The 22572-nt window shown below is 40.2% G+C and overlaps 1 protein-coding gene across 1 annotated transcript in view; it reads right to left on the bottom strand.

Annotated features, from left to right (window-relative positions):
• KITLG (KIT ligand) overlaps positions 1-22572 on the bottom strand; it is a 75251-nt gene that overhangs the window by 39614 nt on the left and 13065 nt on the right. Inside the window, exon 2 of the mRNA XM_067559843.1 lies at positions 4638-4751. Within this exon, the coding sequence (XP_067415944.1) occupies positions 4638-4751 (114 nt within the window). The remainder of the gene's footprint in view (positions 1-4637; positions 4752-22572) is intronic.

Below are 22572 nucleotides of genomic sequence, written 5' to 3'. Positions count from 1 at the left end.
CACTCTGCAGCCCCATCCCACCAGGACACGGACTCGGTGATGAGGCTACACCCGACCCTGAAACAGCACAAGGACTGTGCCTGTCCCAGAAACACCTTGGGGCCCTCACCCTCCATGCCAGGTGCACCAAAATAGCAAGCGAGGGGGACAGAGTCTTGCACACACATCCAGTTCTGGGCCCCGATCCAGGTGTGGGGCAGGCAGGCTCAGCCCAGCAGGATCCAAGTGTGGGGGAATCCAGGTGTGTGGTGAGAGGACTGTGTGGTACAATCTGGGTGTGAGTGGCTTAGTGGTTGGTCCAGGTGTGGGGGGGGGATCTGGGTGGAAAGGTAATCCAGATGCAGGGGGTTCGGCTTGGCGAGATGGGGGTTCAGGTGTGGGGAGCTCAGTGGGGGAGTCTGGATGGATGGAAGTTGGATGGATGGGGGAGTAGCTCCCCATACAAATGACCCTTCTCTTCGTGGATGAGGAGTGATGGGTCAAGAAATGGGTGGGGTGCAGAGCTTCCTGAAGCCTTGAGAGATTTCTGGGGATGGGTCTGACTCAGCTCTGGCTGCTCTTTGCTTCATCAGCCAGCATGTCCTCAGCCCCGCAGTGATTTACCTCTCTACTGGCTGCCCCAGGAGCCCAAAACAATGTGCTCCAGGCTGCTGGGGATGGGCACATGACCACTTTTGCAGCTTCCCTTTGCTTCCCCGTCAGAAGGCACTTTTCTGAGGGGAAAGAAAGAAATCTGCGGAGGACATGAGTTCTGCATGAGCATAGAATTTCCCCAGGAGTAAATAAAGTATTACAGGAACTGTTCTTTCAAATCCTAAATTCTGGTAAATGTTCCCCATGCAATTATTTATAGACTGAACAAAAAAGAACTTAATTCTGCTCTGATATGCTTGTGTTAATCCAGACTAACATTACTGAAGCCAATAGGTGCATCACTTTATTACAGCAAAATTTGGTCCTCAGTCTGTTGCTCAACATAACTTGATTAGTCCAATGTCCCACAGGATTACAGGAAGTTCCTCGTTCATTACTTTAATTGTACAGTGCTGGTGTATAGTATATATACTGATGTGCTGATTTCCAAACTGCATGCTATTTTTTATGTTAATAGAATAAAATATGGTTTAATAGACTAGAATAATGTTTTATATAGCCACAGTCAAGCTCAAGGCATTTTGTACATGAATTTTGACTCCATTTACCCCTGAGCAACTCCATTGTCTTCCAAAGTATTATTACTACTAAATATTTATGTAATGGTAATGCCCAAAGACTCATTCAGGACTGGGTCCCCATTGTGCTGGTCTCTTTACAAACATAGAAGAGTCAACTCCTGCTCAGGAGGACTTAAAATCTAACAATAGAAGTTGATGAACAGTAGGGGATAGGGAAGCAACATACAAGCAGATCAGTCTGGTGAAGAAATGGCACAGCTTAATTAGTAACATTTGTATTCCATCTAATTGAAGTAGAGCTAGGGAGTAGGGGAAAAAAAGGAGAAGAGGACTAGTCATAGTTCATCATCTGCCTAGCTATGATGATCATTTGTAGTCATCATCATGGCAGAGATAAGTCTTAGGGTGAGATTAGAAGAGAGCTTGTTTAGATTTTAACAGTGCATTTTTCCTATGCGTAAGGGGCAGCATGAAAGAAACCATTGAGATGATTAAGGAAGAAGCTAAGATGACTGGTGGGTGGCAAAGGCTGAGAACATCAGCAGAACAAAGGCAGGGATTGACATCGCGATAGGTTATTAGATCAACTAGTTGGGTGGGGTTAAGTTATGAAGGGGACTAAAAGGCAAAGCCAATAAATGTATATTTGATGTGGAGATGAAGGGGAGTCAGGTCAGAGACTCAAGGAGAGGGTTGATGTGGTCAGGACAACAAGCAAAGCATTATTTTAGCAGCAACATTCTGAATAGACTTGAACAGAGAGATTGCAGTAGTTAAGGCCAGGAAAGAAGAGGCTGCAGTAGTCAAGATATGACATGAGGGCTTGGATGAGAGCTTGGGCAGTATGAACAGAGAGGGAAAACACCCCCACCGAGATTTTAGAGGTGTTATTTTAGAAAAGTGGCAAGACTTATGGCCTGAATATAAGGATCCAGTGAGAGGGCAGTCAAAGATGACAGCCAGGTTATGGGCCTGAATGACTGACCATGTTCTCCAGCGTGAGTGAGAATAAAGGGAAGAGTGGAGGAGTTTTTGGGGCAGGGGAAGAAATCAAGAACTCAGTTTTGGCTATACTGAGTTTAACTTGATGTCTGGACATTCATGATGACAGGAGAGAAAGATAGGCCAAGATACTAGACTGGATGATGTGAGATGACTTACAAATCTACCTCTGTACTGATGAGTAAAGGTAAGATTCTGTCATGGGTATTTTTAGTAAAAGTCAGGGACAGGTCATGGTCAATAAACAAAAATTCACTGAAGCCCAACCTATCTCTGACTTTTACTAAAAATATGCCAGGGAGGGGGATGACAAACAGAGCGCTGATAGGGCTTGCAGATGCTTCAGTCCCCTGCTTTGGCAGCCTGGGGGGCTGGCTGCCGAACAGCTGATGGGCCGCTGGTCAGCTGTTGGGGCCCCTACGGCTGGACAGTAGTCAGTTGTTCCAGGTGCCAGAGCAGGCCCCCCATCAGTTGGGGGGGAGGGGACTGGACGCCGGTCAGCTGTTGGGCGAGTGGGTGCTGGGCAGCCACTGCCGATCAGCTGTTGGGCAGGGCTCTGCCCATCAGCTGGTGGGTGGGCTGGGTAGCCACCATTGGCTCTGATAGCCCCGGGGCTGACAGCTGCTCCAGCACTGCCCCAGAAAGTCAGAGAAGTCCTGGAAAGTCATGGAATCAGTGAATTCCATGGCAGAACTGTATCCTTACTCACGAGCTATCAGCACAAAGACAAACTAAGTTGAAGCCATGACTGTGGATAAGAGCACCTAGAGACAGAACTTAGGGGGAGATGATTAGGGAACTAAGGACAGAGCCCTGAGGGGCATACATTAAATGTAACCCATCAACTTTTAAAAAATTAAACTGACTAGATTACGAGAGTTAACGTAGTTTAAGGTATGACACCTGTCTCCAAGTTCTGCTGCCCATTTTTTGTGGTTTTATTGTAATGGCTTTTGTGTGTAATACCCACACAAACTGACCATACGGGGAGACAATACACAAGTAAGCAAACATTTTCCCCCTTCTAGTCTCTGTTCTACTCCCAGGCCTAAATTCCACTCACTACATGGGCACAGACATCTGCCCGCGTGGATACACCTGCAGGGTCTAGACCTTAGGTGTTAGCCCTTGTAAAAGAAGTAGATAAAAAAAAATTCATATAGGAGTAAAGCTTTCTAAGCATGCTTTTAAAAGAAGCAATAACATACTGAATGCAAATTTATTGCTATGTTTACTCTTTATTCAGTTTTAAGCCCTATACTGTTAAATTAGAAGAGCTAACAGATTTATTCCATCTGAAAATATATGACAATTCATAAAAATGGGTGGTGACCTTCTTTCAAAATAGTCTGTCCTTTATTTAGCTAACCTTCATAATCGGGTCTGTTATTTAAAGTCACTCTTACAATAGTTGAGGAAAAGAAGCAGAATGTTCTTCAAACAGATAAACTATTATCCTGAATAAACATTTAAATAATTTGGAATTAGGCTGAAGGGGACTGTGGTTAAGCACTAAGTGTTTGCGAAGGACCACAGAAAAAAAAAAAATTGAGGAGTTAGGGGAATACACAGTGTGCCTGGTGGACATGAGAACTGCCCAAAGAAAACAGGACAAAGACATCTGAGATGTGCTGGTACTAAATCCAAGCAACACCACACTGAAGTCTATAAACTGAAGTCTTTAATGCAATGTTAATTATGCTCTTGCAACCGTTTCACCATAACAGAGCAACAATTTGGGCTGAAGGGAAGTTTTAGATGACGGGGCTTATTAAGAGATATTTACAGCCTTTTACTGCTGCACACTTAAGAGCTATGGAACAGATCCTCACCTGCTGGAAATCAGCATAGTTCCAGTCAATGAATTACACCGATGGAGCTGCACCAGATGCTTCCAATCAAGATAAGGCCTTATATCTATACTTAGCTGAACATTGCACTCATGTTGATTAACAGTTAAGAAATCACATGTTATGTTTGATACCTATTTATTAGAATTAAATTCAATTAATCTGACAAACCTGAAGAATGAAGTCCTATATAACACAGACTGGTACAGAAGAATAGTATAAGTTATCCTGCATGACCACTCTTCCCTATTATGCTTCATTTGTGACCTGGACCAAATTTAAGGGTGAAGAGGTCTAATTCAATCCTTATTGAACTATCCTTTTAGCCTTCTACCAAAAGCACCTAATGTAAAAGTGTTTTTTATGACGTGGACAGGAATATTGTAGAAACTGGGCCAATACCACCAATTCATTTCAGGTAGGCCAAACACGCTTCAGTACTGAACACTTTTGGTCACCAATCTGGTTCACCATTCTAGTCCCAGTGATCCAAAATGTATAAAAATATTTACTTTAATATCACCTTAAAACTTAAGTGTCCTTACTACCCTCCACTGCTTAATATAGTAAGAAGAGTTTGTTTGTTTGTTTTTTAAAAAAAGTCACTTACCAGTTTTGTAATGTCATTCACATCATCTGTCACTGGATTCCCACAGGTACTTTGGGCTTTGACAAGAGGATTAAGTAGGAGCAGTTGAAGATAAAAGCAAGTGATAATCCAAGTCTATATAAAAAGAGAGTATTTATCTGATAAACATCTTCAAAATGATATTGATAATAGATAGCAATGTTGTGAAAAACAAGATGATTTCAAAATATTGCCTTGGCTATAAAAACGGCATTATTTATACTTGTTTTTAAACAAGAAGCTCTTTATGATACTACAGTGGCTATCAGGTTTCAAAAACACAAAGAAACAGTCAAAGAAAAATGTTGATTGTGAGAGTCAACTGTTTAACACAATTAGCAGCACAATCAGGTTATTGCTGACTAGTCAGATCTTTTCATTACTTTTCATCCTTGATCATTAAGATGTACAGTTCCAGCATATAAATTACAGTAGTAACTAACCATAGAACTGAAATCTCTGGGGGAAAAAACACTCTGTATGGAAGTCAAAATGTTGCAAAACATAATACCCTCACATATATTCAATAAGTACACATGTTTTTCTAAAATGTGGGTAAATACTGACCAGTTTCAAAAAGGAAAGATCTATGAACATATTAACTGAAAAGTATTTAGCATGAAAAAAATAGACAAAAATTATTTCTCTAAGTGCCATAAACAGATTCTTGTGCAACAGTATCTTTTTAAACTGATTCTTGTGGATAGAATCATGTGTTTTTGGCAACAGTGGCTTTCATATGTGAAGTTTAGATGCAACATCTTCAACAGGCCAATAAACAACCTGGATACTAAACCAACTATAGTATCAGTTAATCAGTTTATTTTATTCTATTAAAGAACCTCCCCACACAGCTGTACTCCACAGACCACAGGGCAGGGATCCTATGAAATGCACTTAAATGATTAGACTCTTTCCAGGAAGGATGCACTTAGAAAGTAGTAATTGGAAAATATTTTCTCAGCCATCAGAGCTCAATTTTGCACAGTCCCACAGGGCTTGATTCTCCATGCAAACTTATTCAACATTTACATGCAGCTACTAAAAGGAATGATTGGACTTCATGGATTCAAATAACACCAATATGCAAATAAGGTAACTTTGATCACACACGATAACGCAGGTGCTATTCAAATAACCCTGTGCCTGTCTGCAATCTGCAGATGGATGAGCAGGAGTAGACTGATATTAAATCCTAGCAAGACAAGAGCTGATACAGACTGCCAGAAGGAAACACTCTGAAAAGCTTATATCCATGGTATAGACTCCACCAGCTGGAGACACAATCACATTAAGTCAATATGCAGCTTAGGAGTACTTCTCGACCCCTTGCCAATGCTGAGCTCTCATGCAGCAGTGTCCATACAATGTACTCTATCCTCTCCAACTGGCTAGAACAGTGTTTCTCAACCTTTTAAGTAGCAAGTACCCCTAACGTCTGAAAATTTTAATACGTACCCCAACACTCAATTTTCCATGGGATTTCATATTTATGTATATGGACTGCATAGACTAGGGAGCTAAATTATATTTGTGTTATTTATTCTTCAGGTGGAGCCAACATTCTCGTTTCATCAATAGGAGTTTGTTCAATTGAGGATGGCATAACTAAGGCTAAGATTTTGTCACAGTTATTTTTTAGTAAAAGTCACAATCAGGTCATGGGCAATACACAAAAATTCACGGAAGTCCATGACCTCTCCGTGACTTTTACTAAAAATAATGGAGGCGGGATGGCCTGAGGGCATTACTTAAGTGTGAGGGGGGGCAAAAGCCTTATTCCCACTGTGGGGGGCAGAGGGGAGAATCCAGCAATCGCCACCAGCCTGGTCCCCCCAGCTCTGGGGCTCCGAGCTCCCCCTGGTGGCTCAGGGTTCTGGGATCCACCCCCGCCTGTGGCTGGAGACTGAAGGGACACCCACCACAGCTGAAGGCCATGGCTAAGAATTTGTGGATCCCTGCCGCCTGCAGCAGCTGGGAGCTGTGGGGCTGGCTATCTGCAGCAGCTTGGGGCTGTGGGGTCCCTCGCTGCCCACGGCGGTTAGGGACTTTGGGTTCCCCATCACCCACAGGGGCTGATGATTGTCAAAAACAGAGTAGACACCCCAAACTGGTGGTGTGTTCTATAATTAGATCTCACCCTGCCAGCAGTAAATGTGAACTCCTGGATCACTAGACCAGTCTTACCCTGGAGTCACAGACAGTTGTCCCCTTAGATTATCTAGTCTATCTTGCCACCTAGGCAAAACAGATTTAGTGATAAATGGCCACTTACACCAAAAATCACACCACATTTAGGTTGCTTCCAGTCCCAAGAGACCAGTCACTTATTTCAGATCAACTGGTACCCTAGATCTTACATCAAAGACTACACCCGTAGCCAATCCTATAATAAACTATCTAAAGGTTTATTAACTAGGAAAAAGGAACGACAGTTATTTACAGGTTAAAGCAAGCAAATGTATACATACTGAGTTGCCATCTAAATCCTAAAAGTGACAGAGTTGTGGTGATCTGTCAATTGAAAGTGTCTTTCAGGGCAGACCCAAGGGTTACCCTCACTTGAGTATCTGGCCCGTCAGAGTTCAAACAATGAAGAGAGATGGAAAAAATTTCCTGTGACTTGTTTTATTTCCTTCATTCAGCTTCCAAGTTCACAGGACAATCTTCCTTACACATAGCATTTCCAAGGTGCAAAAGGGCCATTAATTATCCTTTGTATTGGGATGTTCCTTAATGGCCCATCTGATTTTGACAAGCCTTCTGGATGGGTGGGAGGATGATTCCCATGAAGTTCAGTGCAAACATTTTCAAAGTTATGTAGCAAAACTTGCATATTTTCTTATAGAATAGAATACCGACATTACAAGTGAGATTAATGCATTCAGCAGCTTCCTAGAATCTCATAGCGTCTAAACACTAAATACGTTCTTATAAGACGAATACTTATTTTGAGCCAAACAAACATACACATGAACTGGTCTGGTCTCCAGCTATGAGTTTCTTAGTTCTTAGCCAATGTCTACGCTCTTGGCAAGAGCAGGCATCTGGCCGATCAAGAATGTTAATATTGTTAACATCACAAATTTTGTGTTTTTGTTAACATCACAAATTTATTTTTTACATTTAAACAGGTCTGAAAAAGTCACTAGTACAGTATATTTTAAATTGATACTGGGATTTTCACATAGTCTGAAGGTGGAATATTCAAAGCAGGATATGGGATTTAGCCATGCATATTCTATTAAAGTTCACATTAACTGAAGATGTGTGGCAAAAATCACCTTAACTACTTGGAAAATCTCCACTTGCCTGCTTAGTAAGCTACATGGCAGCTGTTGACAATTTCATTGTGAAAAGAATGCCACAGGAATAAATGACAGGTGTGTGTATTGGGGAAAGGATGAATAAATACCACCAAATGTCTGGAAAAATGTTTTCCTAACTTTACATTTGTTTGCCAGAAAAATATTCTGAAAGGACAAACATATAGTTTCAACATTGCCTTTTCCCTTGCTTTCTGTTATGTATGGTTTATAGGCTCTCCCTATTTTTGCTTTAGGAACAGGATGTACTCATTTATTTCCTTATTCTGAAGCCCATTGAACTGTGAAAACGTAAATTATCCCAGAGAAAAGGGAGAGGCTGAAACTGGACTAGGAGAAGAGAGTTTAATTAGTTTAGAGCAAATAATTAAATCATACACTTGATTATTTGATGAATGGTTGATTTGATTGTTCTCCTCCTATAAACCATCTACATCAACTAGTAAACAATATTTTAGAGACTTGGCCAAAGGTCCAAAGTGCAGCGGACTTCTGTTTCACAATATAACATAAGTTAGTTATACTGGTTAATATGTAGCAATTTCATAAGGGGAAAAAGTTCAGGGAATTTAAAAAAAAAACAAAAACAAAGACAAACCAACATAATACACTGGAAAGGCTGGACTTTTTCCAAAAGTCTAGCTTGGAGCGATAGCATGGTTCCACTGTAACTATGGAGAAGCTGTTGCCACTCAATAATAAGTTACTGAAAAGGAAGAGGCAGAAACCACCTGGCAAGGCAAAAGAAGCCAGATAAAAATAGCAGCAAAAACAGATAAATACAGAGAGTTGCTGTTCTACAGTACAAAATTTTATAGTTTTCGAACCAAGCTAGCTAACACAGGTGCAGACTACAAGTGACTGGTCCTGAGGAAATCAAGTTAAGCACTCTGTCATTTAACAGTGATTAAAGCATGGTCCCAGCAAGGTTTAATCCCTGTTAATTGACAGTGCTGAACAAGATTTAGCCCTGGTCTACAATGGTTAGTTAGTCAGGATCAGCTTATTTGATTTTCAAAATTGTATTTTAAAAACACAATTAAACTCTTTGATGAAGACCAGCCCTAAGAGGCAATGAAACAGTGAAGATAGACGTAACAAGAAAGAACCTGTAAGCAATGCGACATATATTAGTTTATCGGCTTGCCTACACTTAAAATGCTACAGCACAGCTACACTGCCTACACCAATGGGAGGAATTCTCCAGTTGGCGTAGGTAATCCACCTCTCCAAGAATTCTTCTGTCAACCTAGCATCGGCTACACAGGTTCTTGGTTTGGCTTAATTATGCTGCTCAGGGTGTGGATTTTTCACATCCAAGCGACGTAGTTATGCTGACCTAATTTTCTAATGTAGACCAGGTCTACGAAAGGAGAGATGTTCACACTTGCATTCATGGGACAAGGATATAAACTGAATCTGGATTATGTGTTTGGGTGATGAAGGGAAGATGGGTGGGGCATACAGTTTTCACACACACTGGTAATAGCATCAGAAATAGCAGTGTGCTCACTCTCCCAGCAGGAAGTAAATTACATGAGACTGAGAATGTGTTATGTTCTGATCCCAGATACAAACTCCTGATGAAATCATTAGGAGTTTTGCTGACAGAAGGAAGAGGTTGGAAGTGGGCACCTCTGCTACCCTGTCTTGTCCCAGGGAGCTACAGGAGCACTGACAAGCATTCATGGTCTTAGGCCTTGTCTACACTAGTACTTATTCCAGCAAAATTTTTGTTGCTCAGGAGTCTTGGGAGGGGGGAGGAGAAGGGGAAAGAAACATACCCAAACAACTGGAGTTGTCAGCAGAAGCACTTGTGTAGCTGCATTATGTCGACAGATGTTCTCCCACTGACATAGCTACTGCCATTCGTTTAGGTGGTTATATTATGTTGGCAGGATAATTCTCTCCTGTTGACATAATGCAGCTATACAAGCATTCTTACAGCGGCACAGCTGTATTGATACAGATATGCCATTGTAAGTTTTAAGCATAGACTAGCCCTAACTTTCTGTTGCTCGTGTAGTCTGTGACCTCTCTCTCTCTCTGTGTGTGTGTGTGTCTCTCTCTCTCTCTCTCTCTCTCAGAGACAGTTAATGCAATGTTGCTTCCTGCACATTGACAACAGGATGGGAGCAGCACAGGCTGTGAGAGGAAGGGGTGAATGAAAATATGAGGACAGACCCAAATGGGATGGTGGTGGTGGACGGAGAATCTATTTACCCTAAAGCAGAGAAGGGTAAGAAACCCAGTCTCAGTCCAGAAAACAAAGTGAGGAACTTTGGAATACTGCAATGGGAATCGCTGGCTTACCTAATTTAGAATCCGCACCCGAGGCTGATTCTGTAGAGAAAGAGCCATATTTGTTACCCCAATTCCTGCCCTTCAAGCATTGCTTCACATCACTGGTTGAACTGTTTTGACAGCATTGTGCAGACCCGTGGTCCTCACCCATTTCTCCTTCCCAGGATCCCAAAACCACCCAAAGTTCCTTGCAGCAAAGTATACAATTCTCCAGAGTCTATAGTGGCCACAAAGGATTGAGACATTAGAATCATGGCAAGAAGTTGCAAGTTGTTTGGCACACTGGGGTGGGACAGGTGCTTCATGGGGCTTCTCCCATCTTCCACCCACCCAGATTCACTAGCAAATGCAATACTACTTCAACCATCCCCAGCCTCTTGAAGCACCACTTCCCTACACCTGAGCAGAGCCCTGTGCTCGTGTAGTAAGAGGTAGGAAAGAGGCAGAAGCCGCAATAAATCTGGGTAAGGGTAGGGAAGTGGCAAAGTAGGAGGACAGTCACAGAATCAGCAAGAAGGAGCAAGCTCCTCCTTTCCTCCACTGCCTATGCTCTTGCTGAAGAGCCATAAAACAACAGTGGGATTTTACAAGTGTTTTATTTTCTCAATAGTGGGATGCAACTTAGTGATTGCCCTTGTGACCCTATTTCAGTCATCTAAGGAGTCCTGCTGTAGACAATGATTACTGCAGAAAACGTATGAATTGGCTACTTCTACCAAAAGCAGAATGGAAGATGGAAGAGAGGTGGATACCAGTTCATGCTCACTTTGTATGGGCGCTACAAAAAAAGTGTACTTGTTACTTTACAATGTAGTGCAATCCAAATACTTAAAGCCACTGTAAATTACTTCATATAAGTGTGCATGGTCATCAACTAAGCCAAGGATAATTTAAACCATAGAGGAATTGTCCTTAACTAAGGAATTTTTAATCTGCCTTGAAGAGTTTAAAAAATGGAAGATGCAGATGCTTATTTGAAGAACCATTTCCCAATTCCACTGTATTAAGTCCTCTGTTAATGCGGATTTCAAAAGCTGATACATGCTTCCATAGCAACTGAGACGGCTTTTGTTTTGGTATATTTTAACATTGGTGGGGTGTGCAGATAATAACAAAACTAATTTAAATAATTCATCATGAAATAAACTTTATTTAGAACTTAGACAAATAGCAGAACTATAGGAGTATTCATTAAGCTGTGAGGTTTTGTTACGGTACTTACATGCATCCTCTAAATAATCATACATGTAAATATTTCACACATTTTTATATCCAGTGTGTGTGTGAGCTATCTAAAATAGGTAACACAAACATTAACTGTATTTGTGTTGTATGTATGGTGGTGAGGATTAGCCAGCTAATGTTACAAATTTAAGAGTGGCATACAACTAATTTAAGAGTGGGGTACAACTAATCTGCATCTAATTTTAGTTCAGAAGGCTCTGTCACTTAGAGTAGTTGTTTTAGCCTTATGTAGCATTCTTCCTCTGACTTGCCATAAACCTTGAATCCACCTAAACTGCTCCCTCCATCCTTGCCGAATCTCATTCGTTTTCCTTTGAACATTTGTGAGGTGTTTAGGACGGTTAACAGGAGAGGACAAAAGCAGTATCTTTTGAATGGTTTGTCTGTTTGGCAATGTGACGGAGTGGGACTTGCCAGAATCCACCGGTGGCACCCAGTGAGAAAAAGATTGTCACCCCATTGAACGTGGTGATTATGTGCCTTAGTCTCCTCTCAATTGCACCTGTAGTAAATCAGGAGTAACAAAATGCAAGTCTAAAATACAATAGTCTAAAAACTATTCCATTGTGGAATACCTGTCCCTCCTTTACTGCTGCAATTAGTTTCTCTAGGTCTATGCAGATACAGACACGCCCTCCTCCCCCCTGCTTTTTCCCATAATGGGCATCATAGCAACACATCACTGTCAGAGCAGTAACACTGTATTGCACCATTCCTCTTCTCCCCGTAGTTCAGAATCTCAGGATAATCACGGGCTCCTTTGCACTTCCAGGCTCATGTCATGCTGCCTCAGTGGAATTGCTGCAGCATGCTCTGCTTTCTCCTTCCCTTGACAGATGCAGCAGCAGCAGGCAGCACCAGCCAATCTGTTACTACTGCACTTAGTGATGGACCTGGGCACCGCAGTACAGTGTAAATCTGTGTGGGTGTCTCTGGTGGCATTTAAGATTTACTATTATAATACATCATGCAAAAGATCAAGTTTAGCTTGAAACAGAGTTTTCAATAGTCTAGCAATTTTTCATTAAATTTATTATAAATACACTGTTTCTGCTCAGTTTAGTTTATTATCATTTCTCCGTAGAGATACTAATACAAAATATTAGACTGTCCTCTACGGTCTGTTGCCAAAAACACTCTTTGTCTGCTCTTTAATCTTGCATGCCAATCTGTGATGCAGGCAGTTTCCTTGTGTCCATTAATGTGCTCTGTATGACAGCCAGTAAGTTTAGCTTTCAAACATTGGGAAACTTAGTTTACCAAGAGACAGATACTTAGGCCTGGATGCTGGTCTCTTGAGGTCATGTTAACTATATCCATTTAAATATTTACTGATTTTAATCCATCAAAGAGCATTCTAAGTCTGTCAGGAACTAAGATTTCTTCTTTGAGTCTCCTCTGCACATTCCTACTCTTGAGATGCACTGACCGGTGCAGCAGAGACCGTGGAGACTTCTGGTAGCAGTGTCTATTAGAGCGCTCACACAACCCTTCCTACCCCTAGGCCCAGCATTCAAACACATTCTGAGGGCAAAGCTATAGATGGGGGCTTGGTGCCTGTTGTCCCCTCAGTTCCTTCCAAACACAGCAGAGAAAGGATGTGAACCTCTCCGGATCGCTCAGCTCCACAGCTAGTGTGTCTTTTAGCTAGCCTTTTAGACTAGACTAGTCATCATTAAGAAGTTTTATTGTTAGTTTTTAGGGTAGTTCAGATTAGTATTTTAGCTTTAAGTAGGAATACTCACCAGTACCGACACGGTGCATCCTATCACGAAGCAGCATGGGTTTAAGAGGTGCATGTTGTGCCCAGCTGTGTTCTCGGCATCTGAGCTGCATGTTCAATGCCTGAAAGGCCTAAATGAGAATCATTCTCTGGCATGCTGTGCTATCTGCAGGACATGTATGCCTTGAGCCCAGAAGGAGAAACAGAACAGACTTTAGGCCCTTCTGTTATAAGAGGCCTTGTCAGTCAAGCGTCTGGGATCCAATCATTTTAACACATTCAAAAGGAAGGATAGGAGACCTGAATTGGCTCCTGTCACTTGTAGATCCAAGAAATTGTCAGTTATGAAGACTTTGGTCCTGGCACCAAGCGCCAGTTCCAAGTCAACTGAGGTTCCAGTAGCCAAGTCTCAAATCTGGCTCCAAAACTATTATGGTCTCCATTGAACTAGTACCAGATAGAGACCCTAAGGATCCGGACAACTTATGGAACCAACTATGCCACTTCTAAAGAAAAGAAAGGCTAAATTAAATACACATATTATTTAGTTCTTTGGACCATTTGCAGCAGGTGGAACCAAGACTTAAGGACTCATCGAATGAACACTCCTGGAGCTCCTCTGTATCAAACAAGTGATATGATCTCAGTTTGGGGTAATTGGCAGGACTGGCCCATGCCACTGTGGATATCCTGGCCATATTGACCATCCCCTACTCACCAATACTACTTGAGAAAATGTGACTCTCGTGCCAGAACTTCTGGTGTCTGGATCCAACAGCCAAAGAGCATTCCCCAACATTAGTGTAAGACACACTCTCAGATGAAAAGTACCAGGAAAGATCTCCAGCTGATTTCTCCTTTTGTGTCCCATTACAACTGCACAGAAGTAGCACTGATTATACTTTTATTATTCCCTTGGAATGTGATTTAAAAAATCATTGTTTTTATGGAAGTCTAGGGGCAAGAATGATTGAGAAACAACATAGCCACAAAAGCTAAAAAGGAATAGATGGCATACTAGTGTTTATTTCAGTCAACATAACTTCAAAGGGAAGAGAGTCACTTTCTCAGTAGATAAAGGAACAGAAATTCAGACAGTTCAGTTTTCTAGCAAGCAGCCAATGATACTCCTGTTAAGTGACTTAAAAAAAGGAGAATTAATAAATACACAAGATTATCTTAGTGGCAAGGAGAAAGATTCTCATTGTGTGGGGTAGACTTATAAGACCCTCTGGGAATTAAAAAGCCACATGCTAAGTAATTTATTTAATTAAAAATGTTTTTAAAGTGAATACAAGAGATCCACTGTCCTTCACATCTGGATCTTATTTCTGAACGTGAGAATTACACTGGGATTTTTTTCTTGCAGATTAGATAGATTGATGTGTGTGTGCATATAAGAGAACTGATCCTCTCATTCTCAAAGGGAATTGAAGGTGCTACACAATTTCAGGACTGGGCCTTCAGTTTTTTTTCCTTTGATGGAAAAGATTTGAAGAAAAACTATTAAATGGATAAAAGCTAAATTAAAAATAGGTGCCAAAATATTCAACTTTTCTGATGCTGGACACATGCTGAAATCTATATGTACTAAAAAATCTCTCTACCCTTCCATTGTTTCATTTCAAGTATGCAACCAATAAGGTTATGAATATTAGCCTGTTCTGTGCCTTATGTAAACTTTGTCATAAAGTACTTCCATTGTAAACTCTTTGGGGCAGGGACTATCTTTTTGTTTAGTCTCTGTATAGCACCTAGCACTACTGGCTCCTAATCCATAACTGGGGCTCCTGGGTACTTAAGTAATATAAATACACTATTACAAAACTACTCCATAGCTTTCAGCTCACGGTCACACATGAGAGAAAAAACAAAACAAAACAAAAACTGCAGGAGCAAACAAATCTTATGCAGTTACAAAGCCTTTCAGCAGGTATTTTTGGGGGGTTTTTAAGCTGCATTATTACGTTTATACTTTCTTGATGCAAGGATGACTTTTAAAATGTAAGTTTACTATTAACTTAACCTTGAAGTTTAAAAAAAAAAAAAAAAAAAAAAGCCTCCAGCAAAACAGCAGCAGCAGCAATTATATGAATTTCTGCCCTTCATTCTGTAGCTCAAGTATTTTAATAGAGGTGTTAACTTCCAGCTCTAGTTTAGTCTCTCTGAACTGTGGAGACTCTTATGTTGGGGGACACCACTAAAAACAGGTTAATGACCCAACACAGATTAAAACACAGTGCCATAATAGTTGGGACCTATTAGTGTTTTAACCCCATTATTGAATTTTGCTATATCCCTGCAAAGTATAAGATCTAGTTTGATTCATGAACATAGCTTAGTTCCATTGACACTAGCAAGAACCGAGACATGCTTTTGACAGCCTTCAGGAATCATGTTGCAGATTGGAACATGAACGTTTTACAGTTTATATGGGATATTAAGTATGATGTTATGCACAGGTAATGTAAAAATCATGGACACTTTCTTTAAAAAAGGCGTTCTCTTCCTCCCCCATTTTCCTCAGGATGGAGTCTTTGTTTACTTGTATGCAGTGTTGTTGTAGCTAAGTCAGTCCCAGGATATTTCAAAGACATGGTGGGTGAGGTAGTATCTTTTATTGGACCAACTTCTGTTAGTGAGAAAAACAAGTTTTGACTGGAGGAGTATTAATGTGCCATTTCACCTTGAATGGTCCCTTGAAATGCATGCGTGACATTCCCCAGGGTGCAATTTGAACTGTTCAACAGCTGCGTCTCCTCAATCCTCCAACCTGGGGTGCCTTTTTACACGGCTTTGCTGTGAGAGCAGCCACTCCTGGCCTGCTCATCCACAACCTCCAGCATGTAAATTACTCTCAGCTGTGTTATAAGAGTGCTCTTAGTCCACCACTCCTGAATTATATTGCAGAGCAACACCAGCAAACTCCCAATCTCAGACTTTTCCCCAGAAACATGTGTCTTGTACTGTCCATACTCTCCTGGACAATACACGATCATATAAAGTCCATCATTTCATTAATGAAAATGATATGCACAAACCTTGTTATCTCAAATGGGATTTCCCAAACACTTCAATCCAGACACACTGTCTATAAAGCAATCAATCAAGTTTATTAACTACAGAAAGATAGATTTTCAGTGATTAGAAGTAATGAGGCATAAAAGTCGGAATTGGTTACAAAGAAATAAAAAGTAAAACACGAACTAATACCTACCTTAACAAGCTAAGTGAATTTAAGGTAAAAAGGTTTCTCTCACCATATGCATTTAGCAGTCTGGCTGGATCCCGTCAGCCAGGACCTCTCCCCCAGTTCAATGATACTTTGTCTTTCAAACTGATGCCGTGAGTAAAGATATGGAGAGAGGGGTGATTTGGGGTCTCTGATCCTCATTTTTATATATTTTCCTCCTCTTTGAGGATCATCTCAATCTGGGGTTCAGGTCACTGCCAGTCTGTTTACACGGGAACCTCCAGCTGTTCCATTGCCAAGATGTAAATTTCACACTCACACCCTTTTTCCTGCCAAAAAATGGCCACTTACCCAAGTGATAGTCTGTTTGATTTTGTTGATGTCTGACTGAGGTGTCAGTTTGCCTTTTGTCTTTGATGAACCAGTTTGGACTGCTTCCCCAGATTTGAAATATGGTTTAGTAATATCACAGAATAAAATCTTAAAACTTTACTTATAATGTTGCCACATATACTTTGCCAGGACAATAATGATCAGTGAATTATGAGTTTTCAAATGATACCTCACAAGGCATACTTGGTACAAAATGTGTCATAGTCTTGTAAAAGAGGTGAAATATAGGGTACAGACTGTCACAATGTGTTGACTACTTATGCTAAACAATCTGTCCCACTTTGCATTTAGTTGTGATGCTCAGAGTACCTTTCCTATGCCTGAAGAAGAGTTTCCTGTGAGCTGAAAAGCTCGTCTCTCTCACTAACAGAAGTTGGTCCAATAAAAGATATTACCTCATCTATGCGGTCTTTGTTTACTTGTTCTTCAAAGTATGCCTTTGTTTCCTTGTTCTCGCCTCTCAGAGAATTTAAATAGAGGATTCCCATACTTTTTAGACCTTGTCTATAGTAGCACTGATGTCAGCAAAACTTTTGTCACTCAGCAGTGTGAAAAAAACACTCCTCTGAGCGACATAAATTTTGCCAGCATAAGCGCTTGTGTGGACAGCGCCATGTTGGCAGAGATACTCTTTTATCAATATAGCTACCACCGCTCGTTGGGGGTGGTTTAATTATGTCGGTGGGAGAGCTCTCTCATGTTGGCATAGAGTGGCTACATGAGAGACCTTATAGCGGCGCAGTTGCAGCAGAGTCAAGAGGATGTAATTTAAGCTGTTGGGTTTTTAAACTTTGTATCTAGTGGACCTGGTTAGTCAGAAACACAGCACTTAACATAAGAGGCACTCCACACAGCAATTGACATCATTGGAAGTGTTCGAGATAACTGCCCCCTGGATTAACTGTAAAGAGGCTGGTGGTAGGACATTTTTCAGTGAATGGTCCTCAGTTGTGGAATGCACTTTCTGCTTTGGTTCAGGAAAGCCTGCATTTGCAGAATTTCAGGTCATGGGGCAAGATCCATTTGTTTTCCTTTTGGAAAGCAATGAGCAGTATGAGGTGGTTGGTATGTTAACTTTGGCTTTGGAAGGGATTTTGAGGAGGCTCAATTTGTTGAATATTTGTCCATTGTTATTGAGTTTTCCTAGTAAATAGGCATGTATTCAGAACAGTGGCTAACATTAACATTTTTTAAAACAGCTACTAGTTTTGGGTGACTCAGTTTTGGGTGCCCTATATGAGACACTAAGTATCTTAAATTGGGAAACCTCAGAAATTGGTCTCCCGTACTCAGTGCTAACTTTTGAATGCTTATGCCTAAATAAGTAAGAAGAGCTGCAAACTTATCCCTGGAGCACCCGTAAGATACTTTTAAAAACCCTACTCTCAGCTGTGTGGCCTTGTCTAGCAAGGAATTTGTAACAGTGCTTAACAATATTCCACAGTTACACTATTGGAGTCTGTAACTCTCTTCCTGTAACTGAGTTAAGGGTGGAATGTGCCACAAATGTGTACTCCTTCTGCAGTAAAACTGCAAAGATTTATGCCCAATTCTTTCCCCCCACATTTCTCTAAATCCTGCAATGTATTATATAGGAGATATCTCTTTTTATTATGGGGGGGGGAGGGGTTAGTCTCCACTTTTGTGTATGGTTTAAAGTTTTGAATTTTACAGATTGAGGATACCATTTTAGAGATAATATAGTGCTTTGCAATTAGGTAATCTAACAGACTGACTTTTGTGGCTTGGTAATAATAGAACATGGATGCCCTCTAGCTATATCAACTGTAGTTCTAACTTTACAAAAAGCAATGGACAAAATGCAAGACATCACCCAATGATGTAAACATTAGGCTTGGATCCACAGAGGTACTTAGGAATCTAGCCTCCATTTTTAGGAACCACTGCAATCCATAACCCACTCCCCCGCCCCCCGCTTCTTAACTCTGTAGTCACTTAAATTCACTTGGTGCCTAAACTTTTGCAGTAAAAGTTCCCTGGATGTCTATGTTTTTGCCACTGTGTTAAGACATTGCCTATGCTATCAAACCCTGTAACCATTACTCTCCTCCTGTGACAACAATAGAAGTCGTAGTGTGGCCTCTGTACAGATGTTTTCACTACCATTTCTCCTGAAAATGAAAGATACCCACCTCCTATCTACGCCACAGCTGTTTTCTATTGCTGCCACCAGTAGATCTGCACTGGTGATAAATTACAGCTATGAAATTTGCTAGTAAAGAGACAGCCTAATGCAAGAGCATTTGTTCAGTCTTGTGTAACTAGAATTGCTTTCATGATTAAACCTTCGTTTACCTGACAGCTCAAACATTCAAATCTTAGTAAGCAAGACAATGCCCACTTTTTGCCAGCTGTGAATGTGAAGAGGAAAAAGTTTTACAAGACAATCTAAGCTGGCAAAAAAGCTTTGTAACAGGACACCGGTTAGACAACACTGCACCTGCATTGTAGAATACCTTGTATTCAGCCATTCAACCGTTATTTCTTATAGCCATTTGCTACATAAAAGTCTCCTGTACAGCAATTCTCAGGAAAGGAAAGTACCCGGAAGCCAGCCAATTTAAAAAACAAGCCCATTATGGATAACTGAAGCAACGGATGTTGGCAACAAAAATTTAAAGCCACGTGGAACTTTTTTGGCTTCATGTTTTGATACTCACTTAAAAGCCAGATACTGAATGGTTAAAAGATATGGGAAAGACCATGAACATTTCAATCAAGTTGAACTGATCTGCAGTTTAGTTAAAATCATGCAAAATGTATGCTCTGTTAGTTATACTCTGCTGCTCCCTATAGTAGCTAGCAAAGTGAAACTCCGCAGGTTTGACAGAGTTTTACTCTCCCTCAATTTTTTTTGAGTTTGTTTAACCTAAAACTTGGAGTGTATCAACCCATATGTTTCAAAATCAAAGAAAAAAGTTTGAATAAGCCCCTAAGAAGTGATATTGCCAAGTTTTACATAGCACTATGGAGAATATGGACTATTAATCTTTAAGACTTCAATGTACTTTGATTCTTTCCTTTTTTCATTTCATAATATCTAACAACATAGTGTACACTTAACATGCAGTCTAAGTAATAGCTTTAAGTTTCATGCAAAATTAGTCTCAGCTGCTTCCAAATGAAATAAATGGAAGAAAAATAGGATTTGTAATTTAATTTTCTGGCTGAAAAGATAGATCCTTTTAATTATTTCAAATTTTGAATGATCAACATTACATATTTGACAGAGGAAAACTAGAGACTAGTTTTACTTGTACATAAAATCTTTAGTTCTCAAATAGCCTTTTATATGTTGTATAATTTCGGTTAGCGTGTATAGACATATTCCTATGCAGAGGGACAGCTGATTATTAGGGTAAGAGTATGAAGATATAGAGAATCTTTTATACTTTTTATTGATATTGTACCATGCATAAGTGCACATGAATCTTTACAAGCATGGAACATACATCTGTTCAAAGGCTTGCCTTTAACAATCTGGGAAAAGAGTGTTTATCTAAAGTGATACACAGATAAAGGAGAGTAATCTCAGACGCTGCAGAGCTAGAGCTTGCATGCAAGCCCAGAATCCAGGTAATTGACACTTGAGGTTAAAGGCTAACCGTTAAATCTTACTAGAAAGATTTAAGTATAATACAAGTGCTGGACAGGTGGTAAACCTCTTACCTCAGCGCCTGGAGCTACCATATATTATGCAGTGTTTTACAGCAATTAAGCTTACACGTTAGGAAGAATGGATCAATTGCAATTTTTTTCTTTAAGTTTCCTGTGTAAAATAGTATATTTTCTTTCAGAATAAAACCCACCCCTCCCACATGCCAACTATTTACTAGTTGAGTATTTGTTACTCCAATCCCATGTACTACCACGCAGCAGAAAAATAAACAAACACTTTTGTTCCAGGGAAATTTACTAAGTTGTACCATGTCTGTATTTCAGGAGACTGCACTAAACTGTTTAAGATCTTCATGGAAAAGGTTACTTTCCAAAGAAATATCAATTTTTTCCTCCTGAAGAAATCAAACTGGTAGATCAGTTCTTTGAGGCATTTGAAGCACTGTGTAAATTGGCATAGGCTGGTAAATTTTAAAAGGACAATGGAAAATGGGTGGGGATGGGACAAATCAGAAAAAGTCCCTCTAATAAGAAAAGCCACTTACTGTCTTATTTCATTAGAGATACATGTCAGCCCAATTTCCCATTCAGCATGCCAGAGGGGAATATATCTTTTTTTAAAAGATTTTTTTTAAAATTGTATTTCCCCCAAATGTTATCTTAAAACCAACAATTCCCAGGGATGTACCATGAAATATTTCCTTTTCTTTAAATGTTTGACCCTAAACACACTGTTAGTGTCCCTTCAGAAGTGTGGGAGCTATATTGTGGGGGGTGGGAGGAGAGAGTCTGTTTTTAACACGTACAGTCCAATTTAAATTGAGATTTCATTGTCAAACCTCAGATTTATTTTGAAGTTTAATAGATCAGAATGAAGTATTATTTTAATGGTTTTCCCTGCCTCAGTACCAAACACTGAATTGCTACTGATGGTAAATTTTGGAGACGGTAGAATGGGAAACTGAGCTTAGAATTATAGGCCAAATCTGACTTGTGCGATTAAGGCAACTAGGATCAGGAACATAAAAATTGCTATACCCAGACCCCAGTCAGTTTAGTGGTCTTTCTAATACGGTTGGTATCCTTTGCTTCAGAGAAAGTTGCAGAAAACCCAGTAATTCACAGTTATAGACTAACCTGACCCAATGAGTTATCTTACATCCTGAAAAATGAAAGATTAGATTCCTTTATTTAAAAAAAACCCAAAATTCCTGTCTAATGTAACTATGGATATTCTCATTATCTAATAAATGTTCAATCCTTTTTAGATTTATTTTAAGCCGTGTCATACAAGATCTATGCAGTGTTGTAGCCATGTCAGTCCCAGGATCTGAGAGAGACAAGATAAGTGATGTAATAATTTTTATTGGACCAATTGCTGTTGGTGAGAGAGACAAGCTTCTGAGCTACACTGAGCTCTTTAGGTCTGGGAAAGGTACTAAGAGGGTCACAGCTAAATACAAAATTAAACAGACAGTTTAGCATAAGTAGTTAGCACATATTCTAAGGGACCATTCAAGGTGAAGTGGCCCGTTAACAGCGCTGGATGTATTCATATCACACCCAGAAGAAACAGCTACCAGATGTACTGAAGTCAGCCCTTCGACTTAACTGCAAGACCATCTTTGTTACAGACCTATTGGTATAAAACCCAGGGTAGAAATCTTATTTTAACAGTACCTTTCCATTTTGTAAGGTGGCCTATCACAGGACTATTGAGCCCTGGTTCCCACAATTCAACTATAATTGCCTTTTTAGAACAAGTGCCTTGCAAAAACATGCAGTTTCCTTGGCTCCCATGAATAGCCTTACAGAGAACATATGCTCTGGTATAAAAGGCTGGTGCAAACCTACTGAGATGCATTGAATATATGATTGTAATGCACTTCTCAGTGTACATACTGTAAGATTTCAAAGGCTGTTACTAAGATATTTTCATTAGGAAACAAGTTCTAGTTGTGTTTACTCAACCACAAGATTGTTCTTATGGCATGTACTAATCATTTTCCTGGATCGAAATTTGTTATTTTTGCCTGCTATACTGAAATAAGAAGTACTTGCTGCATTGGAAGTGGCTGTGTTAAGAAGGGGCTA

Source organism: Emydura macquarii, unplaced genomic scaffold (genome assembly GCF_026122565.2).
Source record: "Emydura macquarii macquarii isolate MOO-44397 ecotype Brisbane River unplaced genomic scaffold, CSIRO-AGI_Emac_v2 contig_2205, whole genome shotgun sequence".
NCBI classification, from domain to species: domain Eukaryota; kingdom Metazoa; phylum Chordata; order Testudines; family Chelidae; genus Emydura; species Emydura macquarii.
The sequence above is the reverse complement of the archived record's forward strand: the minus strand, read 5'-3'. Positions and strand labels throughout refer to the sequence as shown.